This window comes from Clupea harengus, unplaced genomic scaffold (assembly GCF_900700415.2).
Source record: "Clupea harengus unplaced genomic scaffold, Ch_v2.0.2, whole genome shotgun sequence".
Classification (NCBI taxonomy): domain Eukaryota; kingdom Metazoa; phylum Chordata; class Actinopteri; order Clupeiformes; family Clupeidae; genus Clupea; species Clupea harengus.
Window position 1 is genome coordinate 52,408 of NW_024879585.1, and position 24,015 is coordinate 76,422.

General features: G+C 43.7%; 1 protein-coding gene across 3 annotated transcripts in view; it reads left to right on the plus strand.

The window, feature by feature from the left end:
* The first annotated feature begins 5,906 nt into the window (after positions 1-5,906).
* The window catches only part of LOC122129052, a 120,399-nt gene continuing 102,290 nt past the window's right edge, over positions 5,907-24,015 (plus strand). The window contains exons 1-15 of one of the 3 annotated variants that reach the window (XM_042704072.1): positions 5,907-5,925; positions 7,043-7,396; positions 7,736-7,885; positions 8,093-8,323; positions 8,561-8,665; positions 8,935-9,174; positions 9,595-9,682; positions 10,003-10,034; positions 10,784-11,110; positions 12,241-12,378; positions 13,392-13,478; positions 13,794-14,024; positions 14,197-14,219; positions 14,634-14,752; positions 15,473-16,002. In XM_042704072.1, the coding sequence (XP_042560006.1) occupies positions 7,082-7,396; positions 7,736-7,885; positions 8,093-8,323; positions 8,561-8,665; positions 8,935-9,174; positions 9,595-9,682; positions 10,003-10,034; positions 10,784-11,110; positions 12,241-12,378; positions 13,392-13,478; positions 13,794-14,024; positions 14,197-14,219; positions 14,634-14,752; positions 15,473-15,681 (2,295 nt within the window). In that variant the 5' untranslated portion in view covers positions 5,907-5,925; positions 7,043-7,081 and the 3' untranslated portion in view covers positions 15,682-16,002. Of the gene's footprint in view, positions 5,926-6,360; positions 6,560-7,042; positions 7,397-7,735; positions 7,886-8,092; positions 8,324-8,560; positions 8,666-8,934; positions 9,175-9,594; positions 9,683-10,002; positions 10,035-10,783; positions 11,111-12,240; positions 12,379-13,391; positions 13,479-13,793; positions 14,025-14,196; positions 14,220-14,633; positions 14,753-15,472; positions 16,003-24,015 lie in introns of those variants that run through there. The other 2 variants (XM_042704073.1, XM_042704074.1) reach the window with 2 other exon arrangements.

Sequence of the window (24,015 nt, forward strand, 5' to 3'; positions counted from 1 at the left end):
ACATAATGAGCAAATGTGAACACTTGGAAGCATACTTTGTAATGTAATACAATTAATAAGTATTACATTTCCAATAATCATATGGTAGAGATACTTTGTAATGTAATACAATTAATAAGTATTACATTTCCAATAATCATATGGTAGAGATACTTTGTAATGTGAGACATGTTTAGATTTGAGAGACATGTTGAAAGGTGGCGAGGGTTGGAAAGACTTGTTGCGGTGGATGGTGATCTCACATCACGGCTTTTCGGAAAACATTTGGGTCTAAGCCACATCATGCAATAGTTAATGTTAGTCATACTACCCATGGACATAGGGTCTCCCATGCATTACTAACCATTTTCCTCCTCTAGCTTGGCCCCGTGATCACACAGATTACACACAGCGTATGTGTGACCACACACACGGAGAGAATAATAATAATACACATTATTGCATAATATGCAATCATAATATACTATTTATAATAATACTACTACTAATAATACTACTAATAACAATAATAATAATACTAATAATAAATATGCATTATTGAAACAGACAAATAGAAAGTGAACAAATTCAATGGCAGTAGGAATTTAAAACATATTTTTAAAAGGACCAAGTAATGGTGCAACACATGTTTGTAAAACTGTCCCAAAAGCACTGAATATTTTTTTAACTCTTTGCTTCCACAGTGCCTTCATCTCCTGCTGACCTGAGGATGGTGCTGGTGGGGAAGACTGGATCAGGGAAGAGTGCAGCAGGAAACACCATCCTGGGAAGAGAATGCTTTGAATCTGAGGTGTCACCTAACTCTGTGACGAAAGAGTGTCAGATTGTGGTCATGTCAGGGGAGAAGACCATCTCAGTTACTGACACACCGGGTGTGTATGAGACAGTTTTAGGTGAGGAGGATGTGAGGCGTGAGCTGGAAGGCTGTATTTACCTGACAACTCCTGGACCCCATGTGTTCCTGCTAGTGATCAGTCTTGGGGTTCGATACAACGGGGAAGAGCAGGATGTAGTTCAGTGGATCTGTGATAATTTTGGGAGGGAAGCTTTACAGCATGCAATAGTACTCTTCACTCACACTGATGAGCTCAAAGATGCACCCTTAAAGCAGTATGTTAATAAGAGCACTCAGCTAAAGAAGCTCATTAGTGACTGTGGAGGCAGATTGCATGGATTTAACAATAATGACAGAAATCCAAATCAGGTCACTCAACTGCTGCAGAAAATTGAACGCATGGTGGAGAGCAACAGAGTGAATGGAAGAGAGCACTATACCAATGATGCGTACAAGAGAGCCCAGAAACAGATAGAAGATGCCAGGAGACTAGAGGGGACTAAAGAAACAGTTCTGGGTGTGGTTTCAGCTGCAGGAGTGGTAACAGCAGTATCCGGAGCAATTTTGCTCGGAGTCACACAATCCCTGATCGTCTCAGGAATGTTGATGGGAGCAGGGCTCGCAGTAGCAGTGGGAGGTGGTGTTGCATTCCTTGAAAAATTAGCAAATAAATCAGAAAATATGAAACCAAATAACCAAATGAGAAATAACAAGTAATATAAATGTATGTATATGTGTATATAATTCTTGTGTATATAATCCTGCATGTTTTTGCAGAATCGTATTCGATCTTTATTTTGTAGCTGATAGGGATTTTGTTTACTTCCCAAACAAAAGGCTCTGGGTATGACTTTGTATACAAAGTTGTGTTTCATACTTCCAAACGAGAATAAATAAATAAATACAAATATTATCCTTTAAATATAATACTGTATACTCTGTAAGACATTACTAAATATTATGAATAGAAAAAAGGAATATGTGTGATGATGTTATTTTGGGGGAAGGTACATAAAACCAACCCAGTTCACACCACCATACACTTGTTATGTTAAGTCCTTCCCTTATGTGACTAGGCATATGTTCACTATATAGTCTGACATTGCTCCGTTTGGTATCCTACTGGCCACTGAAAGGGACTGAATCTAAAGTGACTGGATAGTAACTCAGTCCTCCTCCATCCACTAGCTGGCTGGTTGCAGTGATCCAGTCTACAAGTGTCCCTTCTTTTCTCTCGTGACCTGGATAATGAAAACAGTCACTGTTTCTCCTGGGCTACTTGACACCTGGTCATTAGAATCACTTCAAAACCAGACTAAATCAGTGTTGTCAGCAGGGGGTGCCAATCTCACTTCTGTTTCAGATGCTCAATGCAAAAAGTCTAAAAGCCTGGATAATGAAAACATCTCTGCTATGTTCCATGACTGCATACCCACAGTAGGGGCTGTGGTGGTGTCAATATGGCTGTAGGAAAAAATGACATTATGGCTAAACAGCACATGCTGCACAGTCAAGGGCAAAAGGGCAGATTGACTCACTGTGGCATTTATACACACACACACATGCACTGTGGTGCCCCAAGCTGCGTTTGGGTCCCACCTAATTTAAACACCGGTGAATTCCCTACCAGGCCTATACAAGGCAGACTTTAGGACCGTGGGGAGGTGTCCTGGGGACTAGGCAGGTCGGGCTTTCCCAAATTGAAAGCTTACCTGCAGATTGTTTGACTAGTTGCTGATTAGTGCCAATCTACTCAAACAAAAGGGTTTAAAGAGTCAGTAAGAAGGACTGACGGTAGAGAGAGACAGAGGGGAAGGTGCCGGTAGCCAGTGTTGTGCATGAACGCGTTCAAAAGAACACGTTCATTTTTATGAGAACGATGAACTGAACGCAACTTCATGACAAATAATGAATTTGAACGGTGAACACGTTCATATTATTAACCTTTTACCATGTACATGGTATACCAAACTAAATAATGTAACATGAACTAAAGGCAGGGATGTTGCTAGGTGTTGAAAACATTCAGGGTTTATCCAAGCTCTGTAGGGAGGTCAGAGGGCATCTTCCCCCTGGACAATGTTTTAGATTCTGGCAGCTAAATGCCCCATTTCCACACAGTTTGAGCCTAAAGACGGCCCATGGCACGCAGGGCCCATCGTCTGTCTGTTTGACTCACATGAACATTAGCCCATCTGTCGATTGGTGAAGAAGGCACTAAACTGGTAAGTAATTACTAAACGATGACAGTGAGGGAAAAACATCTTCCTTGTAACAATCAAGATGCATCCATATTCTGTGTCTGTGTCTCATTCTCTCTGACACTTTCTGCTTCTTCTTCTTCTACTTCTCCTTATCTCTCTCTTCTACTTCTCTCTCTCTCTCTCTCTCTCTCTGTTTGAGCGACCTATAATGAACTGATTGATGTAAATGTTTTGTTTTGACTTAAAACGTATCCTTCATATGGAGGTCCATATCCTAGTTGTCCGAGGGATTAATTAAGATCGCTGTGTGTGTATGTGTGTATGTGTATGTGTGTGTGTGTGTATGTGTGTGTGTGTGTGTGTGTGTGTGTGTGTGTGTGTGTGTGTGTGTGTGTGTGTGTGTGTGTGTGTGTGTGTGTGTGTTTGTGTGTGTGTGTGAACATACACCAGTGATGTGTATGAGGAGGCTCAGGAAAAATCGCTGTGTGTGTACATGTGTATGCTGACATGAAATGTCAAAAAACAGAAATCTTCAAGTAAACAATCAGGCTGAGGAGGAAACAAACAAACAAACAAACAAACAAAAAGGCTTAAAGCATTGGTGAAACCAACACATGACATCAGAAACAGGCCTGAGCAAAGACACAAACTGAATGGCGGAGGCCCCCACATGGCCAAAAGAGGTATGGCACTCTCCACGAGGACACGCTTATAATAACATTTCTGACAAAACAGAACACTGATGACGCAGAATGTTTAGAAGTCAGTGAGTTGATTTGAGAATAGTTATGCTTTTAGTAACATATGGGCATACAGTTCATCAGCAGCACCATGAATAAAACAGAAAACTGAAAAAAAGATGATTGAAACAATGTTCTAAAAGCTCTATTTACTTATATGAATACAGTCATATAAATATATACATATATACATACATGCACACACACACACTTTTTGCAGAGAACTGTATATTCTCTGTGGGTTTAATAAATGTATAGGCTGTGTGCAGGGCCGGAGTGGGGCCACTTTTCAGCCCGGGAATTTCAGGCCAAAGACCGGCCCAATTTTTCCATGGTAGTGGAAATTGGATAAATGAAGCAACAGTTCAGCTCTTACTATCCTGTAGTTTTTTTTAATTAATACCATGGTTCAATAAATAATGTAAAGGTTAAATAATAATCCACTTAAGCTGAGAAGTTAACAAAAAATATTCCACTATTCCACAAGGATAGGTTGATAAATTAACAAAAGCAGAAATAAATAAATAAAGCATTTAAACGTATCACACTCTTCAACAAAGAGGCATATTGAACTAATGTTTACAGTTCAACTCACAGTACAGTATACAGTTACATTGCGAATAGCACCAACAGCATCTACAGCATCAGTAACCGCCTAAGCAGTGCACTGGTTTCAGCCACTTTATCTATAACTGTGTCGTTGCTTACAGACATGAGGATTTCCTTCTCTGTGCACATTAACATGAAAGCCTCCAAGTTGTCCTGACTCAATGAGCTTCGTAGCCTTTTCTTCACAGATTTTAAGGTTGAGAAGCTTCTCTCACATGCAACCTGTGTGCTGGACAAAGTCAACAGAAACTTATATGCTAACCCAATGACATGATACGCATCTGTGAGGAGGTTGTACTGTGAGAGTATTAAATGGACACAAATGGCACAGTTTTTGCAGGAGGAACAGGTCCTGCTTTCAAGCTCCATCTCTGGTAATATTTTGCTTGCGAATAGGTTGACAACGCTACAACGATATTAACCAACGCTACAACGTTAGTCTAATAGTTACGTTGCTAATCATTAGGCCTATGTCTCTCTTTACCAGTTGCCACTTGTGTTTGTCCTCTTGAAAATAAATCGGTAAGCTTGGCACATTTGGCAGCATCCTCCTCCAATGCCTTTCTTTTTTTCAACCTGGCTTTTTCAGACCCTCTTCCTCTCATCCATCCTCTCTGACGCGTATAGTTGGGGTAGGGCCGACCCAGCTATCAGTAGTCTGAGAAAACTTTTTGGAAAAGACGGGCTATGGACCCAACCAACTCTATTTGGGAGGGGAGAACTCCCTCGCATGGTACAACCCATGCAGAGGCTGCGGTGTCAGAATGCGGAACGTGTGTAGCCTACTTTAAAAGAAGATGGACTAACTTGACAAATGTCAAAAAATTAAATTTCGACCGGCCCAGAAGTGAAGCGGCCCACCGGGAACTCTCCGGATTCTCCCGGTTACCCACCCCGGGCCTGGCTGTGTGTGTCAACTGTCTTTATATACCACACAACTACATTGCAGCAATACAGTGGAGGGCACTGATATTAAAACTCCCCAGTACACCATTTACTTCCACCGGTCACCTAACAGTTGATCTCTGTCAGTTAAAGCCATACCATTTTTTAGAGGGTTTTCCTTCTCTCAATCAAATCAATAGTGGTGCTTAAAATCATCCAATGAAAATACATGTACTAGATACGAAATACCAAAAACATTACCAGTACAGAATATTAGGCTACAGTGTTAATTAAAAACTATATTATGTATATATTTGTATATATATATATATAGAGAGAGAGAGAGAGAGAAAGAGTTATATAATATAATAAATGGTTACATAATTAGAATCACTAAAACCTTCAAGATTGGTATGATCAGAAACACCAATGTTTGTAGGTGACATTCTTTTAATTTGTTCGCCATTTACGTAATTTGTATACAATACAACAATAACTAAATAGCGATATCAAAACATCCACGGAAGAAGTAGGAGTGTGTGGTTTGAAAGGGTTAATATGCCAGTTTACCTAACTCCGCCTATATGAGTGTCGGCAGCCGAGACATATGTCATAGCCATAGCCTACGGTACACAGCCCTTTGAGGGAGGAGGTAAGAAAATGACTTGGGCATTTTTTTTAAGTGACTGTTATTAGTTGTCGTATCAGTTGCCCTGTAGAACAAAGGCAGCTTGGTCTGCATCAGGTTGAATTGTCTATTTCGTGTGGGCCGACGAGACGAGAGTCGACGAGAGACATTCAAGATAGTTTAAATAAAAGGGGAAGCTACAGTGGTAGCCGTGTGTGTGTGTGTGTGTGTGTGTGGGTTTGCAGCAGCGACGTTGTTGTTCCGACTTAGTTCCTCATGTAACTCAAACGTTAGATTCAAATTTAGTTCAATAGTCCTACGATTTCTGAATTAGGATACTTCAGAGTTATCACAGATAACTATGTTATATATTTGTCGGATGTTAAGCAAGCTGTTGGCTGCACGTTAAGTATCGTTTCTTCCAAAGTGAAAGTAAGGCTGCGTCTGCTGCTGTGACGTCGGATGTAAACACGGAAAGCAGGCGACGTTCGTTCGATTTAGTATGATATTAAATAATAGCCTATAGCTCACTTGCTGATAGCTGTAGATATTATTTACCAAATTTAAATGACAACATGATAAATACGCATCAGTTTATCCTTTCATTGGCTGAAACACTGATTCATGTGATCAGATTGGTGAAGAAGGCACTGGACAGGTGAGTAATTACTAAACGATGACAGTGAGGGGAAAACATCTTCCTTGTAACAATCAAGATGCATCCATCTTCTGGTGTCTGTGTTTCTGTGTCTCATTCTCTCTGTCACTTCTTCTTCTTCTTCTTCTTCTTCTTCTCCTTCTCCTCCTCCTCCTCCTCCTCCTCCTCCTCCTCCTCCTCTCTCTCTCTCTCTCTCTCTCTCTCTCTCTCTCTCTCTCTCTCTCTCTCTGTCTGAGCGACATATAATGAACTGATTTATGTAAATGTTCTGTTTTGACTTAACACGTATCCTTCATATGGAGGTCCATATCTTAGTTGTATCATTATTATTATAATTATTATTATTAATAATAATTTGTATTTTTCCCTTTCGGTTATGAAGTTTCACCAGTTGCTTTTGGCAACATGTTAAACATGACCAATAATGTTTTGCTGTTGGAATACAGATTCTCTCTCTGTCCTCTCCCTGTCGTTCTCGTTCAGAAGGTTCGTGGAAGGCGCCATTGAAGGTCACTGAAGGTCATGGCCAGCGGCAGAGCAGACATGCAGCTCAGGCGAGCGGAGAAGCCCTGGAAGCCGCAGCGTCGCCGTGGTGACCCAGAGGAAGGGGGGAACGACCCCCAGGAGAGTCAGACCCAGGAGCTGCTGCTGCGCGTACGGATCGTGCTCAATAAACTCACCCCACAGAGGTTCCAGCCACTCATGCAGCGGCTGGCAGAGATGCCAATCAACTCCGAGCACCGCCTCAAGGGCGTGGTTGAGATGGTGTTCCAGAGGGCCGTGTCAGAGCCACAGATTAGTGTGGTCTATGCCAACGTGTGTCACTGCCTTAAAAGGGTGAGTCTGTGTGTGGTCTATGCCAACGTGTGTCACTGCCTTAAAAGGGTGAGTCTGTGTGTGTGTGTGGTCTCTGGCAACATTTGTCGCTGTGTGTGTGTGTGTGTGTGTGTGTGTTTGTGTGTGTGTGTGTGTGTGTGTGTGTGTGTGTGTGTGTGTGTGTGTGTGTGTCCTATGCCAACATGTTTCACAGAGAAAGTGATCTTGTGCTCATTGAATATGTAATCTCAGAAGCCAACACAAACCCAAGCATGTCAAACATAAGCTGATGTTTATCAGTGTTTATGTGTGTGCGCGTGTGTTTATGTTTATGTTTGTGTGTGTCTCTCTACTCCTTAGCTGAAAGTGCCCATGGCACATGATCACAGCATGACTACGAACTTCCGGAAACTTTTGCTAAACCGCTGCCAGACAGAGTTTCAGAGGAACCTGGATGTTGACATCTTGGAGAGGAAGCAAATTGAGTTTCAAATCTATGCCTGCATCGGGGTATTTATGTGTGCGTGTGTGTGTGTGTGTCTGTGTGTGTGAGTGTGAGTGTGTGCGAGTGTCATACAGTGTTTGTATGTGCAAGACCGGATGTGTGTGTGTGTACCTAAATTCTCAAAACTCATACTCGTAGCTTTTGGCTCATGTTACCTCATTTCCTGTCTTCTGTCCTCATATCCTCTCTTGTCTGACATCATTCCATGTCAGGGGGAGAAGCAACCGCGCCTGAAGGAGGTACTGGAAGAAATTCAGGGAAAAGTTCGACAACGGTCGCTGGGCGTTGTTAAGTTCATGGGTGAGCTGTTTAAGCTGAAGATGCTGACTGAGGGCATCATCGATGTTTGCATCGTCAGTCTGCTGCAAAGGCAGAGGGAAGAGAGCCTGGAGTGTCTCTGTGTGCTGCTCTCTTCAACAGGCAAGGACCTGGACAACGAGAAGGTCAGTGTGTGTGTGTGTGTGTGTGTGTGTGTGTGTGTGTGTGTGTGTGTGTGTGTGTGTGTGTGTGTGTGTGTGTGTGTGTGTGTGTGTGTGTGTGTGTGTGTGTGTGTGTGTGTGTGTGTGTCCAAAGGATCCTTAAGAGGTGTACATTCCCCATATTAACAAAAAAATCTTGGTTTATAAAATATCAATAGCAGGTGTGTGTGTGTGTGTGTGTGTCTAAACATGCCCCTGCAGATTCAACTGGACCAGCATTTCAACCAAATAGAGAAGATCATGAAGGATAGGAAAACCCCCAACAGGATCCGTTTCATGCTGCAAGACGTGGTTGACCTGAGACGGGTAAACACACACACACACACACACACACACACACGAACACACCCACACACACACACACACACGCACATACACAATCTCTCTCTCTCTCTCTCTCTCACACACACACACCCACACACACTCACTCTCTCTCTCTCTCTCTCACTCTGTCTCTTTCTCTCTTTCTCTCTCTCTCTCTCTCTCTTACACACACACACACAAACACATAATTTTACTCTCTCTGAAATGTACCCCACCCCCCTCTCTCTCTTCCTTTCTCTGTCAATCTCCAGACACACTGGATTCCCAGACACAGTGATCCCGGTCCACAAACCATCGATGCTATCCGTGAGCAGGCGACGGCGGAGAAGGTGTGTGTGCGTGAGCAGGCGACGGTGGAGAAGTTGTGTGTGCGTGAGCAGGCGACGGCGGAGAAGATGCAGAAGCCGTCCAAAAAGAAGAAGAAGGCACCCAAGGGCCGCGGGGCCAGTGTGTGTGTGCCTGACACTCTTCCCAACATCCAGATCCCTAAGGTGTGTGTGTGTGTGTGTGTGTGTGTGTGTGTGTGTGTGTGTGTGTGCCTGACACTCTTCCCAACATCCAGATCCCTAAGGTGTGTGTGTGTGTGTGTGTGTGTGTGTGTCTGACACTCCTCCCAACATCCAGATCCCTAAGATGTGTCTGTGTGTGTGTGTGTGTCTGTGTGTGTGTGTGTGTGTGTGTGTGTGTGTGTGTGTGTGTGTGTGTGTGTGTGTCTGACACTCTTCCCAACATCCAGATCCCTAAGGTGTGTGTGTGTGTGTGTGTGTGTGTGTGTCTGACACTCTTCCCAACATCCAGATCCCTAAGGTGTGTGTGTGTGTGTGTGTGTGTGAGCCTGACACTCATCCCAATGTCCTGATCCCTAAGGTGTGTGTGTATGTGTGTTTGTTTGTGTGTGTGTGTGTGTGTAGCCTGGCACTCTGGACTTAATTACCCATCTGTTGGTGTTGGGGGCAGAGGGCAACAGTGGAGGATCAGGAGCCAAACCCAACAACTCTGGTAAGCGTGTGAGAGAGAAAAAGTGTGTGTGTGTGTGTGTTTTACTGTGTGTGCGTGTTTATATATATATATATATATGTGGTGTGTGTGTGTGTGTGTGTGTGTGTGTGTGTGTGTGTGTGTGTGTGTGTGTTTCTGGTTAGATTTTAGAGGTGTAGCCTTGTATGTGTTTTCCGTGTCTCTCATCACTGTTGCCCAGCAACGCTACACATCAACACGCATCACAACAGCATCCACTGCCCTCAAAGCCTGCATGTTTACCTGCATTAGCTGAAGATTGTGTTTGTGTTTGTGTGTGTGTGTGTGTTTGTGTTCCACAGTGAAGAAAGGCTCTGTCCTAACTCAGAAGAAGGTAATACCCACAGACAAGCTGAATCAGTTTAAGAGTCTGATGATTGTTCATGAGCTTATCAAAATGCACTTGAATAATCACATTTGACTATTTTACTCGCTGGATGAGCAACTAACTGAAATTTGCAGTATTGACAATAACCATCCACTTTATGAATGAATTTAGGTGTATAATCCCATATAATCAAGTCATTTGGTGGTGCTGAAATCTATGGTAGTGCCCTTGGCTCTAATCGCAATTTTTTTTTTTTTGCGCTTTCTGTTTCTACTTGGCAAATCTTGCGGAGATATCTATTATGGCACCTTTTACATCTTTTTCTGTTCAACACTGGAATACAGTCGTATATAATGAGACGTCCCCACCTCTCTCAGGGCTTCCCTCCAGCAGCAGCTGTGGCTGTTATATTAATGTGTCTACAGTATTATCATATTTTTCCCTATTTATGTTTCATGATTGAATACCTTCCTAGTGCTGAAAGTGATTATTTCCTTCTTATCTCTTAGTTCTTGTCACCAGCAGCTGTGGATATTACATTAATGTGTCTTTTATCAAATGTTTCCCTCTTTGTGTTGCATAATTGAATACCGTGCTGGAAGTTCCTCTCTCCCTCTCCTCTTTTAGTTCCTGTCAGCAGCAGCAGCTGTGGTTATTATTATATTAATGTGTCTACAGTATTATCACATTGTCCCTTTTTGTGTTGCATAATTGAATACAGTGCTGGAAGTTCCTCTCTCCCTCTCCTCCTTCAGTTCCTGTCTCCACCAGCAGCAGCAGCAGCAGCAGCAGCAGTGGCTGTCGTTTCGCCTCTGGAGGAAGACCTGTCCTGCCCCGTGTGCTGTGACATCTACACCGACCCCGTGGTCCTTCCCTGCAGCCACAGCTTCTGCAGGCCCTGCCTCGAGAAGAGCTGGAGGCAGTGCGTCCGACAGGAGTGCCTCATCTGCAGACAGAAGTCCTCCTCCAACAACCCCACCCCGAACCGGGCCCTGAGGAACGTCTGTGAGTCCTTCCTGAAGGAGAAGAGCTCTGGGGCTATGGCGGTGGAGTCCTCGGTTGACACAGCAGAGACCCATTCAGTAGGTTTTATAGGGGGCGAATAGCGTATATATAGTACATTTCCATTGAGTCTCTTCCTGGTGTTGAATTCTAAAACATTGCCAATCGTAGTGCCCTTAGCTTTCATCACGTTTTATATTTTGTACTTTCCACTAGGGCTGAACGATTTGGGAAAATAATGTAATTGCGATTTTTTTCCCCCAAATATTGCGATTGCGATTTAATATGCGATTTTTTTTATTTTATTCAAACTTTTTTCCCAACAAATCGTAATGAATGATTTCAATATGACCAACACAATATTAGATACATTTAGGGTAAAATATTATTTCCCACATTTAAAATTTTTATTTAACGGCTCATTACAGAATCAAGAACAACAAATCGCTGGCGTTGCCACTGTGCATTTAAGTAATTCAAACAAAGTCATTGTAAGAATAAACACAAGGCATGCACTTTTTAAACACTGTGTGCAAAATGTACCATCTTTTTTTAGACCACGTTTTTAATCGCGAACGTTGCGGTTAGAAAATCGCATTATATCATATCGCGATTAAATCGCAAATGCAATTAATCGCTCAGCCCTACTTTCCACATCTAGCATAGATCTGCACACCTAGCACTTTCTGATTCTTCTTTGTAAGCCTCAGACAACTGTATGTACTGTATACCTCTCTGTATAGCTAGCACAAGTCTGTATACCTATCATCTGTATACCTCTCTGTATAGCTAGCACAAATCTGTATACCTATCATCTGTATACCTCTCTGTATAGCTAGCACAAATCTGTATACCTATCATCTGTATACCTCTCTGTATAGCTAGCACAAATCTGTATACCTATCATGTGTATACCTATCATCTGTATACCTCTCTGTATAGCTAGCACAAATCTGTATATCTATCATCTGCATACCTATCATGTGTATACCTATCATGTGTATAACTATCATGTGTATACCTCTCTGTATAGCTAGTCATGTGTATACCTATCATGTGTATACCTATCTTCTGTATACCTATTTTCTGTATACCTATCTTCTGTATACCTATCTTCTGTATAGCTAGCACAAATCTGTATACCTATCATCTGTATACCTATCATGTGTATACCTATCATGTGTTTGTGTCTCTTGCTGTGACGCCCCAGGCCCTGTGCCCAGAGCACGAGGAGAAGCTCCAGTTCTACTGCCAGGATGAGGATCAGCTGGGCTGTGTGGAATGTGTGATGCAGCGGCACAAGACGCACAATGTGTACTCGGCCAGGAGAGCCGCGAGTGAGCGCAGGGTGAGAGTGCTTTCCAAATGAGTGGAGTAGGACACACAGAGTGGAGTAGGACACAGAGGACACAGAGTGGAGTAGGACACAGAGTGGAGTAGGAGACACAGAGTGGAGTAGGACACAGAGTGGAGTAGGACACAGAGGACACAGAGTGGAGTAAGACACAGAGGACACAGAGTGGAGTAGGACACAGAGGACACAGAGTGGAGTAGGACACAGAGTGGAGTAGGACACAGAGGACACAGAGTGGAGTAGGAGACACAGAGTGGAGTAGGACACAGAGGACACAGAGTGGAGTAGGACACAGAGTGGAGTAGGACACAGAGGACACAGAGTGGAGTAGGACACAGAGGACACAGAGTGGAGTAGGACACAGAGGACACAGAGTGGAGTAGGACACAGAGTGGAGTAGGACACAGAGGACACAGAGTGGAGTAGGACACAGAGGACACAGAGTGGAGTAGGACACAGAGGACACAGAGTGGAGTAGGACACAGAGTGGAGTAGGACACAGAGGACACAGAGTGGAGTAGGACACAGAGGACACAGAGTGGAGTAGGAGACACAGAGTGGAGTAGGACACAGAGGACACAGAGGACACAGAGTGGAGTAGGACACAGAGTGGAGTAGGACACAGAGGAACCTGAGTGGAGTAGGACACAGAGGACACAGAGTGGAGTAGGACACAGAGGACACAGAGTGGAGTAGGACACAGAGGACACAGAGTGGAGTAGGACACAGAGGACACAGAGTAGGACACAGAGGACACAGAGTGGAGTAGGACACAGAGGTCTTGATTGTTAGTAAACGAGATGCATCACTGTTTGATTGGTGATTGTAGCAGATGTCTAATCTGTATCTGTAATCCTGTTCTTTTTGTTTTGTTGTTGTTGACTTCCCAAGGGGCTTTTCTAAACAAGTAGTAAATTGTCTGATGTGGGCAATCTTCTTGAAACTCATTTTCGAGTCTTCTCTGAGTAAGAAGTTCAGATGTGAGTAAATGATCATTGTCTCCGTAGGATGAGCTGAAATGTCTAATAAAATCCCTGGAGGACGACGTGAAGACAAATAAAACTTTGCTTGAAGGAGTGATGACACACGTCAAGGTGAGTTTAGGCCCTTTTGAACGCTAGTGTATACAGCATGTATAAGTATATATTTAAATATCACCTCAGCTAAAGATTATATGAAGATTATACATATTTATCTACATGCGGAAGAAAGGAGCTCATAGTAAATGACGAAAAAATATCTAAATATCTCAATTAAAATGTTATGATTCACTCAAAAAATCTGTTACATATTACTTAAACTCAGTACTCATAAAGCATTATAAACACATTCGTAAATGTTTAGAAAGCATTTATAATGTATTATAGCGACTACAATGTCCATTGCGTGTGTTGTGTTGCCTAATGCAGGCCCAGGCTAATCAGACGGAGACGCAGATAAAGGAGGAGTTTGAGAAGCTGCACCGGTTCCTGAGGGGAGAAGAGGAGGTGCGGATAGCCGCCCTGAGGAAGGAGGAGAGGGATAAAACCGCCGACCTGGAGGAGAAAATTGAGGCTATAGAGAGGGTGATGTCATCCCTCTCTGAAAGGATGAGACCCATCCAGGAGTTGATGGAGACGGATGAGGTGTCCTTCATACAGGTGGGCATCTCTGATGGTGTGAGGAATATTAATAATTAATAAATAATAATAATAATAAATAATTAAATTTTTTTTTTTTTCATGAAGTTGCCTCCATCATTCTTTAACATGATGTATTGGAAATCAAAAACAGAAATGACCGTTATTTTTTTTGCTTTTTGTCCTTCTGCAGACATTTTCAGAAACAAAAGAAAGGTACAGTTTCCTACCCTACCACACTCAAAAGCCATTCAAAAGTTTGAGGTCACTGAGAAACGTCCCTGTTTTTGTATGAAATGCAAATGGTGTATTCTGTGACGAAAGCCAAGTTTGATCATTATTTCTAACCTTGTCAGTGACTATATTTCCTATTCAATCTCATTTCATATACGGTATGTTTTCATACATCACAGGGACATTTCCAAGTGACTTTTGAACGACAATGTATATGTATATATTTATATATATATATATATATATCCAGTATATATCAGGTCAGCTAAAGAATGTATAAAGAGTATAAGTGTCTCTCTACCCCTCCCTCCCTCGCTCCCTCCCTCCCTCCCTCGCTCCCTCTCTCCCTCGCTCCCTCCCTCCCTCCCTCTCTCCCTCGCTCCCTCGCTCCCCAAGAGTCCAAGATGCCTTTCTGCATCCTCAGCCAGGGTTCTGGCTGCTCCTGGACGTGTCCAAGTATGTGGACAACCTGAGCTACAGGGTGTGGGACCGAATGAAGAAGATGGTTGCAAACAGTGAGTAGATAATAAACAGTTTGTTTACGGCGCGGATTTAGATTTAAGTCGAGAGTAAGTGGAGAAGTAATTTGAGCGTGTTCATGTATGAGTTTTTTTTACGTGGGTGAATTATAATTCCACTCATTATCGATTTAAAAGACTGTGTGTTTAGAAAGCATTCATAATGCATTATAGCGACTGACATAAGTCTATACAACTATTTAGGAATAGACATAACTGCACACATACAGCATTTGGTGAATAAATAGCATTTGACATCAGCATAGGGCAATGATGTCATCAGTGCCATTATTACCTCAAGCTGTAAGTACCTATACTATAACCTTGCATCGCTTTATGAGGTCAATCATTACTACAGTATTGTATAAATCATTATCTAGACCGTTATATAGTAATAATTATATAGACTTATCGGTACTTATATATACTGTATGTGTACCGTCGGTGCTTATCGGTACCTGTCCTTGTGGCTCACTGGTATAGAAACAGGCAGAGCAAGGCTCTAACAACACAAGGGGGGTCAATACCCAGGGAACACACACGCCAATTAAACTGTACATCTGTACTGTTCTGTAAGTCGCTTTGGTCTGGTAAATGAGTTAAGTTAAATTCATGTATATTATATTATATCAATGTATTTATCTCGTATTGGATGGCCTGCATTATAGCGACTACAATGTCCATTGCGTGTGTTGTGGTGCCTGTTCCTCTTTTCAGGTCCTGTCATGGTGGATTCAAACACTTCCCAGGCGCAGCCAGACATCTTCCTTCCTGAACACCTGGCCAGCTTTCCGGCTTTTTTTCTAGAACCTTCTGCCAAATGTGATTCAGGGGAGGTTGCTCGTAGCCCAGAGAGGATTGCTCCTAGTTCAGGGGACAGAAGGTTCACTTCCAGATGGATGCTGGAGGTGGATGATGATTGGTGATCGCTGACGGGAGGTGGATGATGATTGGTGATCGCTGACGGGAGGTGGATGATGATTGGTGATCGCTGACTGGAGGTGGATGATGATTGGTGATCGCTGACGGGAGGTGGATGATGATTGGTGATCGCTGACGGGAGGTGGATGATGATTGGTGATCGCTGACTGGAAGTGGATGATGATTTGGTGATCGCTGACTGAACAGAAAAGACTTTAGTTGGATGTTTTTGTTCAGTTAAAGAACATGGTTGCTGCATAGCACAACTATCAGATAGTGTACTGCAACTACATTGTAAAAATGCATGGGAAGACACAAACTAATTTGATCTGTAATCAGTGCTATGTTACTAATGGTCCATAACATTTTCTATGAATCACATTTTGTTTGTGGAGTACGTTATTTTAACAACCAATCAGAGAATGTTGTGCTGAGAACTTGATTGTGACCTCGTAACACCGTTCTACTGTTAGTAGAACGTCACAGTGTACAGAGTATTCACATAAACAGATACTAGAGCTCCCCCTAGTGTTTATGTACAGTGTGTTTGTGTAAAATGGCATATTTCTCACATAAACATATACTAAACCTCACCTGACTGAGTATGTACAGTGTGTGTGTGTGTGTGTGTGTGTGTGTGTGTGAGTGTCTCTCTGTGTGTGTGTGTGTGTGTGTGTGTAAAATGCCATTTGCTTCACAGCCTTTGTCTGCATGGTGTGTTTTCCTCTTGTGAAGACGGGGACACATCCCCAAAGAGCTCTCCTAACTGCCTTTGGCTCTAGTTTTACAGTCACCACACAGACTTTAAAAGTACCCTTAAGAACACTTAAAACCTAAAACAGGGCCGGGAAAACTTTCCAATGCAACCATGTGCCAAAAGTAGATGCAGAGTCTGCAGTGCAGGACGAGATTGTCTCTGTCTCTCTGTCTCTCTGTATCACTCTCTCTGTATCAGTCTCTCTGTCTCTCTGTCTCTGTCTCTGTATCTCTGTCTCTGTATCACTCTCTCTGTATCAGTCTCTCTCTGTATCAGTCTCTCTGTCTCTGTCTCAGTCTCTGTCTCTGTCTCTCTGTCTCTGTCTCTGTATCAGTCTCTCAGTCTCAGTCTCAGTCTCTGTCTCTGTCTCTGTCTCTGTCTAAGTATCAGTCTCTGTCTCTGTCTAAGTCTCAGTCTTTGTCTCTCTGTCTCTCTGCCTCTCTGTCTCAGTCTCTCTGTCTCTGTCTCACTCTGTCTCTGTCTTGGTCCTGCTAATATGTTTTTCATGTTCCTCATTAGGACAAGGAGTTTGTGTATGCACCAAAATGCATATTGCAGTCATAAGACCTCAGGAGCAGAAAAGAGTATCTTTCACACTTACACACAGTCAAAAGAAAACTCATCTCCATCAAGTAGTGTATGCAGGTCGAGAGGGTCTCAGTCTCAGTCTCAGTCTCAGTCTCAGTCTCAGTCTCAGTCTCAGTCTCAGTCTCAGTCTCAGTCTCTGTCTCTGTGCACTCTTATCCCCTGCAGTCATCCAGCCAGGCAGTGGAGACTCGTAGTAGTTCTAATAAGCTACAGATAGCCCCCTCCTTGGTCAACTAAGGGAAGACCTTGGGCTGGTTAGAACTGTGTGGTAGGGTGAAGACACATGTTTTTCTGTAAGTAGATTTTTATACATGAAGGTGTCCCCAAAATACCGTGTGTGTGTGTGTGTGTGTGTGTGTGTATGTGTGTGTGTGTGTGTGTGTGTGTGTGTGTGTGTGTGTGTGTGTGTGTGTGTGTAAAATACCATGTCTCACATAAACAGATAGTAGACCTCCTATCATATCATGTGTCATCAAGTCAAGCAGTAGAGACTTGTAGTAGTTCTACAGTACGTGCAGCATGAGTCTCTGCCAATGCACACACACACACTCTTATCTCATTGGACATGTTGCCATGGGGGCCACTGAGAACCTCCTGATAAGCTACGGATAGCCTTCAGGCGTGGTTGGGTGACATGGAAGACATGAAAACAAACGCTTCGTTCAGCTGTTCGTCCTGAAGAGGCATCATAGGGAAATAGACACATTAAAATACAAAAAATGTTGTCAGTAGATTTTTGTACATCAAGATGTCCCCAAAATTGACGTGTTGGATTTGAAAGCAGGGGTGAGTTGGGAAACTGCCAAACTTAGTGTATGTCTATGGCTGGGTGTGTGTTTTAGTGTGTGTGCTTCTTTCATGCATATCTGCACTTATTTTGTGTGTTTTGGTGTGTGTGTGTGTGTGTGTGTGTGTGTGTGTGTGTGTGTACATATGTGTGTAGTGACTTGGAGGGCAAACAATATTCAAAAAACATTACTATTCTTACTTAAGTGCATTTCCTGCAGGTCAATGTGGCCTTAGTTAAAGTGCAAAGATAAATAGCTCCCTTCATGTATACGTGTTGTGCTTGTTTTGTGCAGCCCCTGGGGTTGATCTGCCTTGTTGTTTTGGTGTGTGTGTGTGTGGGGGGGGGTGTAAAATGCCATATGCCTCACATGATTGTACACACACACACACACACACACACACACACATATATATATATATATACACACAAACAAACACACACACAGTCACACAAATATCTGGATTCATGTGTGTCCAACAGGTTGCCATGGCGTCCCTGGAGGTTGACCTGTCATGCCCCGTGTGCCTGGGGCTCTTCCGGGACCCACTGCTTCTCTCCTGTGGCCACAGCTTCTGCCGCTCGTGCCTGGAGGAGAGCTGGAGGGAGCGGGGGGAGGAGGAACAGCGGTGCCCCCTCTGCAGACGCCGGAGCTCCAGAGTGCCCACCCCTCAACGTGGCTCTGAGGAACATCTCCGAGGCCTTCCGGAAGGACTGGCACTCCACTGATGACTTACACAACATCACAGATGGTTAGATGTTTATGTGAGAGAGAGAGAGAGAGAGAGAGAGAGAGAGAGAGTGTGTGTGTGTGTGTTTCTATTCCAATGTGTAATAACATTGTATAAATGTGTAATAACTAGGGCTGTGAAATGATTACAAATTTTAATCAAATTAATCACAGGTTTAGACTTATTTTAGATATTTTTCACAATATTCAATAATCTGGAAATGTGTTGAAATATCAAAGCGAATTTATAAAAAAAAAAAAATTAAATGGTGAACTGATAGGCTCATGTCGCGGACCCCCTGCAATGCCGTTGCGGACCACCAGGGGGCCGTGGATCCCCGATTGAAAACCCCTGCTGTAACCCAATAGCCTCTTGTGTTGATTACTTATGTGGAGGAGGTCATGTAGATTTGGATCCTGTCTTTTTCTACAATTACTGCTCATTTCAAATTGTTAAAGAGTTTTGACTGTTTTCTCCACAGTGTCTCCTCTAAATGTCGTGCTGCTGGGGAAAACTGGTTCTGGAAAGAGTGCCTCAGGAAACACCATCCTGGGGAGGGAAGCTTTTAAAGAGGACGTCTCATTTGAATCTGTGACTGAAACCTGCAGTGATCAACATACTGTAGTGGATGGTAGAGAAATTACAGTGATTGATACACCAGGATTGTGTGATACAAAGATGTCTGCAGAAGAGCTGAAGGGTGAGCTGGATAAGTGTGTTGAGATGTCTCTCCCTGGGCCTCATGCCTTCCTGCTGGTGATCAGATTAGATGTGAGGTTCACAGAGGAGGAGAGGAATGTTGTGAAGTGGATCCAGGAGAACTTTGGTGAGGGGGCGCTGAAGTACACTATAGTGCTCTTCACTCATGGGGATGTGCTGGAGGGGACACCAGTGAAGGATGTTCTGCGCAGAAGTGCTGCTCTCTCATTTCTTACTGAACATTATGGGGGTAGATATCATGTCTTCAACAATCAGAGTAATGACAGCACTCAGGTCAGAGAGCTAAAGGAGAAAATTGAGGCCATGGTGGAGAAGAATGGGGGAACAAACTACACCAGTGAGATGTACAAGGAGGCGCAGAGAAGAATAAGAGAAAAGGAGGAGATAAGGAAGGCAGAGGAAGAGAGACAGAAGGCAGAGGAAGAAAGAAAGAAAAAACAATCAGAGAAGGAGTTAGAAGATGAGAGGAGGAAGGCAAAGGAAGAAAAGAGGCAGAGATTGGAAGCAGAGGTGGTGGCTGCGGAAGAAATGAGGAAGAAATTTGAAGCAGAGGCGGTGGACGCGGAAGAAAAGGGGAAGAATTTCAAAACACAGGAGACTGCCGCGGAAGAAAAGAGGCAGAGATTCAAAGAAGAGGAGGAAAAAGCTTGAAGATTTAATAGGGCTGCAATAGGACTAGCAACTGCAGGCACATTATTAGTGACAGGAGGAGTAGGAGGAGTAGTAGTAGGAGCAGCAGCATTGGGAGGAGAAGCATTAGGATCAGCAGGAGTAGGAGCAGTTGTAGCAGGAGCAGCAGCATTAGGAGGAGAAGGAGCAGCAGCAGGAGGAACAGCAGCAGTAAGAGGAGCAGTAGCAGGAGGACTAACAGTAATAGCAGCAGCAGAAAAAAAAATGGAAGAAATATTAGGATCTAAAGCAGCAATAAAAGCAGAGGCAGCAAGCGCAGCAGCAGCAGAAGCAGCAAAAGCAAGAGAAAATGCAGCAGCAGCAGCAAAAGAAGCAACAGCAGCAAGAGCAGCAGCAGCAGAAGCAGCAAAGGCAGCAGCAGTAGCAAGAGAAGCAGCAGCAGAAGCAGAAGGAGAAGCAGAAGCAGCAGCAGTAGCAAGAGGAGAAGCAGTAGGAGCAATAGTAGCTAGAGAAGACAGATTTGGTGAGAAAGAATCGGAGGATGCTGCTAATTAACAAGATCATGATCCAGATGAGGGAGCATCTGAGTTGATTTTATGTTTCTATCTTTTAATTATCTGTGTCTTTTAATGTACTGTACCTTTTTAATCTGTTGTATCTATAATCTATGTCTCTATGTCCTTTGTATCTGCGTAATGTGCTGTTGAATGTTATTATAGTTATGAGTGCATTAATAGATATGTGTATAAATCTTGTTGTGTGTACTCTACATATTGATTGTGTTTATGTACTGCTAAGAGGGTCCAGGAAGAACAACTAAAAAGAGAACATGTAGAGAGAGAGAACAGAAGGACAAAAAGGAGGGAAAAGTGTTGATGTGTCTGTTTAGGGGGTGCTGTAGTCACTGGTGGAGCAGTAGCATTAGCAGCTATTATTTGATGATAAAGAATCAGAGAATGATGCTAATTAACAAGAGCATGATCCAGATGAAGTGAGTTTATTATTTAAGTGAGTTTTTAATCTTTTAATTATCTTGTCTTGAGACAATTTTAATGGTTTGGCACATAAATATAATTGAATTGATTGAATGACTATGTTCTTTGTATCTGCTTAATGTGCTGTTGAATGTTATAATAGTTATCAGTGTTGAATAAATATGTTCATTAATCAAGTTGTTTGTATTGTACATATTCATTGTGTTTATTTATTATTATGTAAGGAAGAGGTTATCCACAGTCCAAATCAGGAATGTTTCAATCTTTACACATTTTTCAAAATAATGAGCATGTTCCCATCGACACAGCCTATATCCCAATAGAGTCTTCTGGCAGATGTCTCTCCCTGGGTGATCAGATTAGATGTGATGTTCACAGAGGAGGAGAGGAATGCTGTGAAGTGGATCCAGGAGAACTTTGGTGAGGGGGCGCTGAAGTACACTATAGTGCTCCTCACTCATGGGGATGTGCTGAAGGGGAAACCAGTGGAGGGTTTACTGCGCAAAGGCTCTGCTCTGTCATCAAACCAGGTGAGCAATAACCAAGCCATATTAACAGACAATTGGAGAAATGCAATTAACTAACAAAAACATGCACTTCATTGTACATAGCTGTACCAACACATTTACATTTACATTTAGTCATTTAGCAGACGCTTTTGTCCAAAGCGACGTACAAGGGAGAGAATAGTCATGCTACGAGCAATAGAACCTGGTGTAACAATAAATACTACTTTACATAAGAAATAACAAAATGAAATAAAAAAGAAAAAGAAGTGCAGAAATGTAACTGCTGTAATTGCAAGTTACGCACTAGTCGAAGTGCCAGTAAGCACGGGAAGTGCTCTCTGAAGAGTTGGGTCTTCAAAAGCTTCTTAAAGGTAGAGAGGGACGCCCCTGCTCTGGTAGTGCTAGGTATGTCACGAATTCCCCTGAATTCTAGTTTGTTTTTCATCTGGGTTGTGTTCATGTGTTATCATCCCCTGTCATTTCAGATCCGGCTACGCCCACAGGCTCTGCAATCTCCTCATCTCTCTCACCTGTTAATCTCCGCCCATCTCTGCACCTGCAGCTCATTTCCGCATTAGGTGCTGTGTATTTATACCTGCCCGCTATCATCTGTTCTTTGCCAGATTGTCTTGTGTGTTTTGCCAAGCTTTCCCGCGATTTTGTCTGTTAACCATATACCTGATTACCCTGTATTTAGACCCTGGACTGTACCTCGGATTCCGTTTTCTCTGCCTGCCCCTCGTCTGACTTGTCTGCTGTACTATCTGATCTCCCGGTTTTGACCCTGCCTGTCTGTCCATCGATTACGGATACTCTGCCTGCTCCATGTCGGATGGTTTGCTGTACGGACGGATCTCCCGGTTTTGACCCTGCCTGCCTGTCCATCGTTTACGGATTACTCTGCCTGCTCCTTGTCGGATGGTTTGCTAAACGGACGGATCTCCCGGTTTCGACTCTGCCTGCCTGTTCCCCGGCTAACTCTGCCTGCTTCCCTGTAGGATTACTGAGACACTGGGCTTATGACCAGGGCTTGACTCTGTTGTATTGTAAACAAGTAAACAAACACAAAACTATTTTCTGTGTCTGTCGTGCTTTTGGGTTCCGGTTGTGTCTGTACCTGAGAACGTTACAGTACAATCTGGCCAAAATGAACCCAGCCGACAAAGAGGCGCTGGAAGGGGAGTTGAGAGCACAGGCTAACGCTATTAAGCAACATGGCGAACAACTTACCTCCATCAACGGGGCCTTGCAGGAGATGTCGGATCGCTACACAAGGGGCATGACTGCGATTCAGGAGCAGCTTCGGAGACTGGCAGATCCAGGAGTGGGTCATGCATCACACGCCAGCTCTGCGCCTCGGAATCCTTCTGACGCACGCCTGCCTCCTCCAGAGCGCTACTCCGGTCCTCCTCACTCGTTACGGGCATTCCTTGTCCAGTGTGAACTCGCCTTCGACCTCCAGCCTTCCGCATTTCCCACGGAGAAGTCCCGGGTTGCGTACATCATCTCGTTGCTCACGGGTAAGGCAAGAGATTGGGGAACTGCTGAGTGGGAGAAGAGAGCTTTCTCCTGCACGTCAGTTGTGTTGTTTTCCGCTGAACTAAGAAAAGTTTTTGATCATGTGACCCCAGGAAGGGAACAGGCGAGGGGCTTGTTCAAGCTGACACATGGCGGAGGATCGGTGTCGGAATATTCAATTAAATTTCGCACCATGGCGGCAGAGAGTGATTGGAACAATAGTTCCCTGTTGGATGCGTTCTACAACGGACTAGCAGACCGCATCAAGGATGGATTAGCAGCCAAAGATCTTCCTGTAGATCTGGATGAACTTGTCGCTCTCTCCATTCGGGTTGACGATCGTCTACGAGAACGGAGGAAGGACAGGGACACGTTCTCACATTCACAACGGCCACACAGCCAGTCACCTCATCCTCTGTTATTCAATACTGAAACCGACACTGGTTTTCCTTCCGACAGTTCAGAGCCTATGCAGCTTGGATGTACCCGGCTGTCAGGGTCTGAACGACAGCATCGTCTGAAGGATAATAAATGTATGTACTGCGGCCAGGGCGGCCATTATGTTTCATCATGTCCGTTAAAAGACGGGGCTCACCAGTCATCCAGAGGGCGCTGGTGAGTCGAACCATGACTTTTGAAATGCCCTCTCGACCTCTGATTCAGGCACAGTTATGCTGTGCGGGGAAAAAGAACACTGTGGCTGTCCTGATTGACTCTGGTGCTGATGCCAATCTATTGGACATAACTTTTGCCTCTCAGCTGGGTGTCGGTCGGGAGCTGTTGGGAACACCCATACACGCCACTGCCCTGGATGGTCGTCTCCTCTGCAGGGTTACACATCAAACTAACCCTCTGCAGATGAACATGTCAGGTAATCACCATGAAACCCTCTCTTTTCATTTAATTCATGCACCTCATCAACCCGTTATTTTGGGATATCCTTGGCTTAGGAGGCACAATCCTCACATTGATTGGGCATCAGGAACCATCATGCAGTGGAGTACACATTGTCACGCTGTCTGTCTAAGATCGGCTCTATCACCTGCTTTTTCACCCATTGTTTCTGAGTTTCCAGATCTTTCCGGGGTGCCTAAGGAATATATG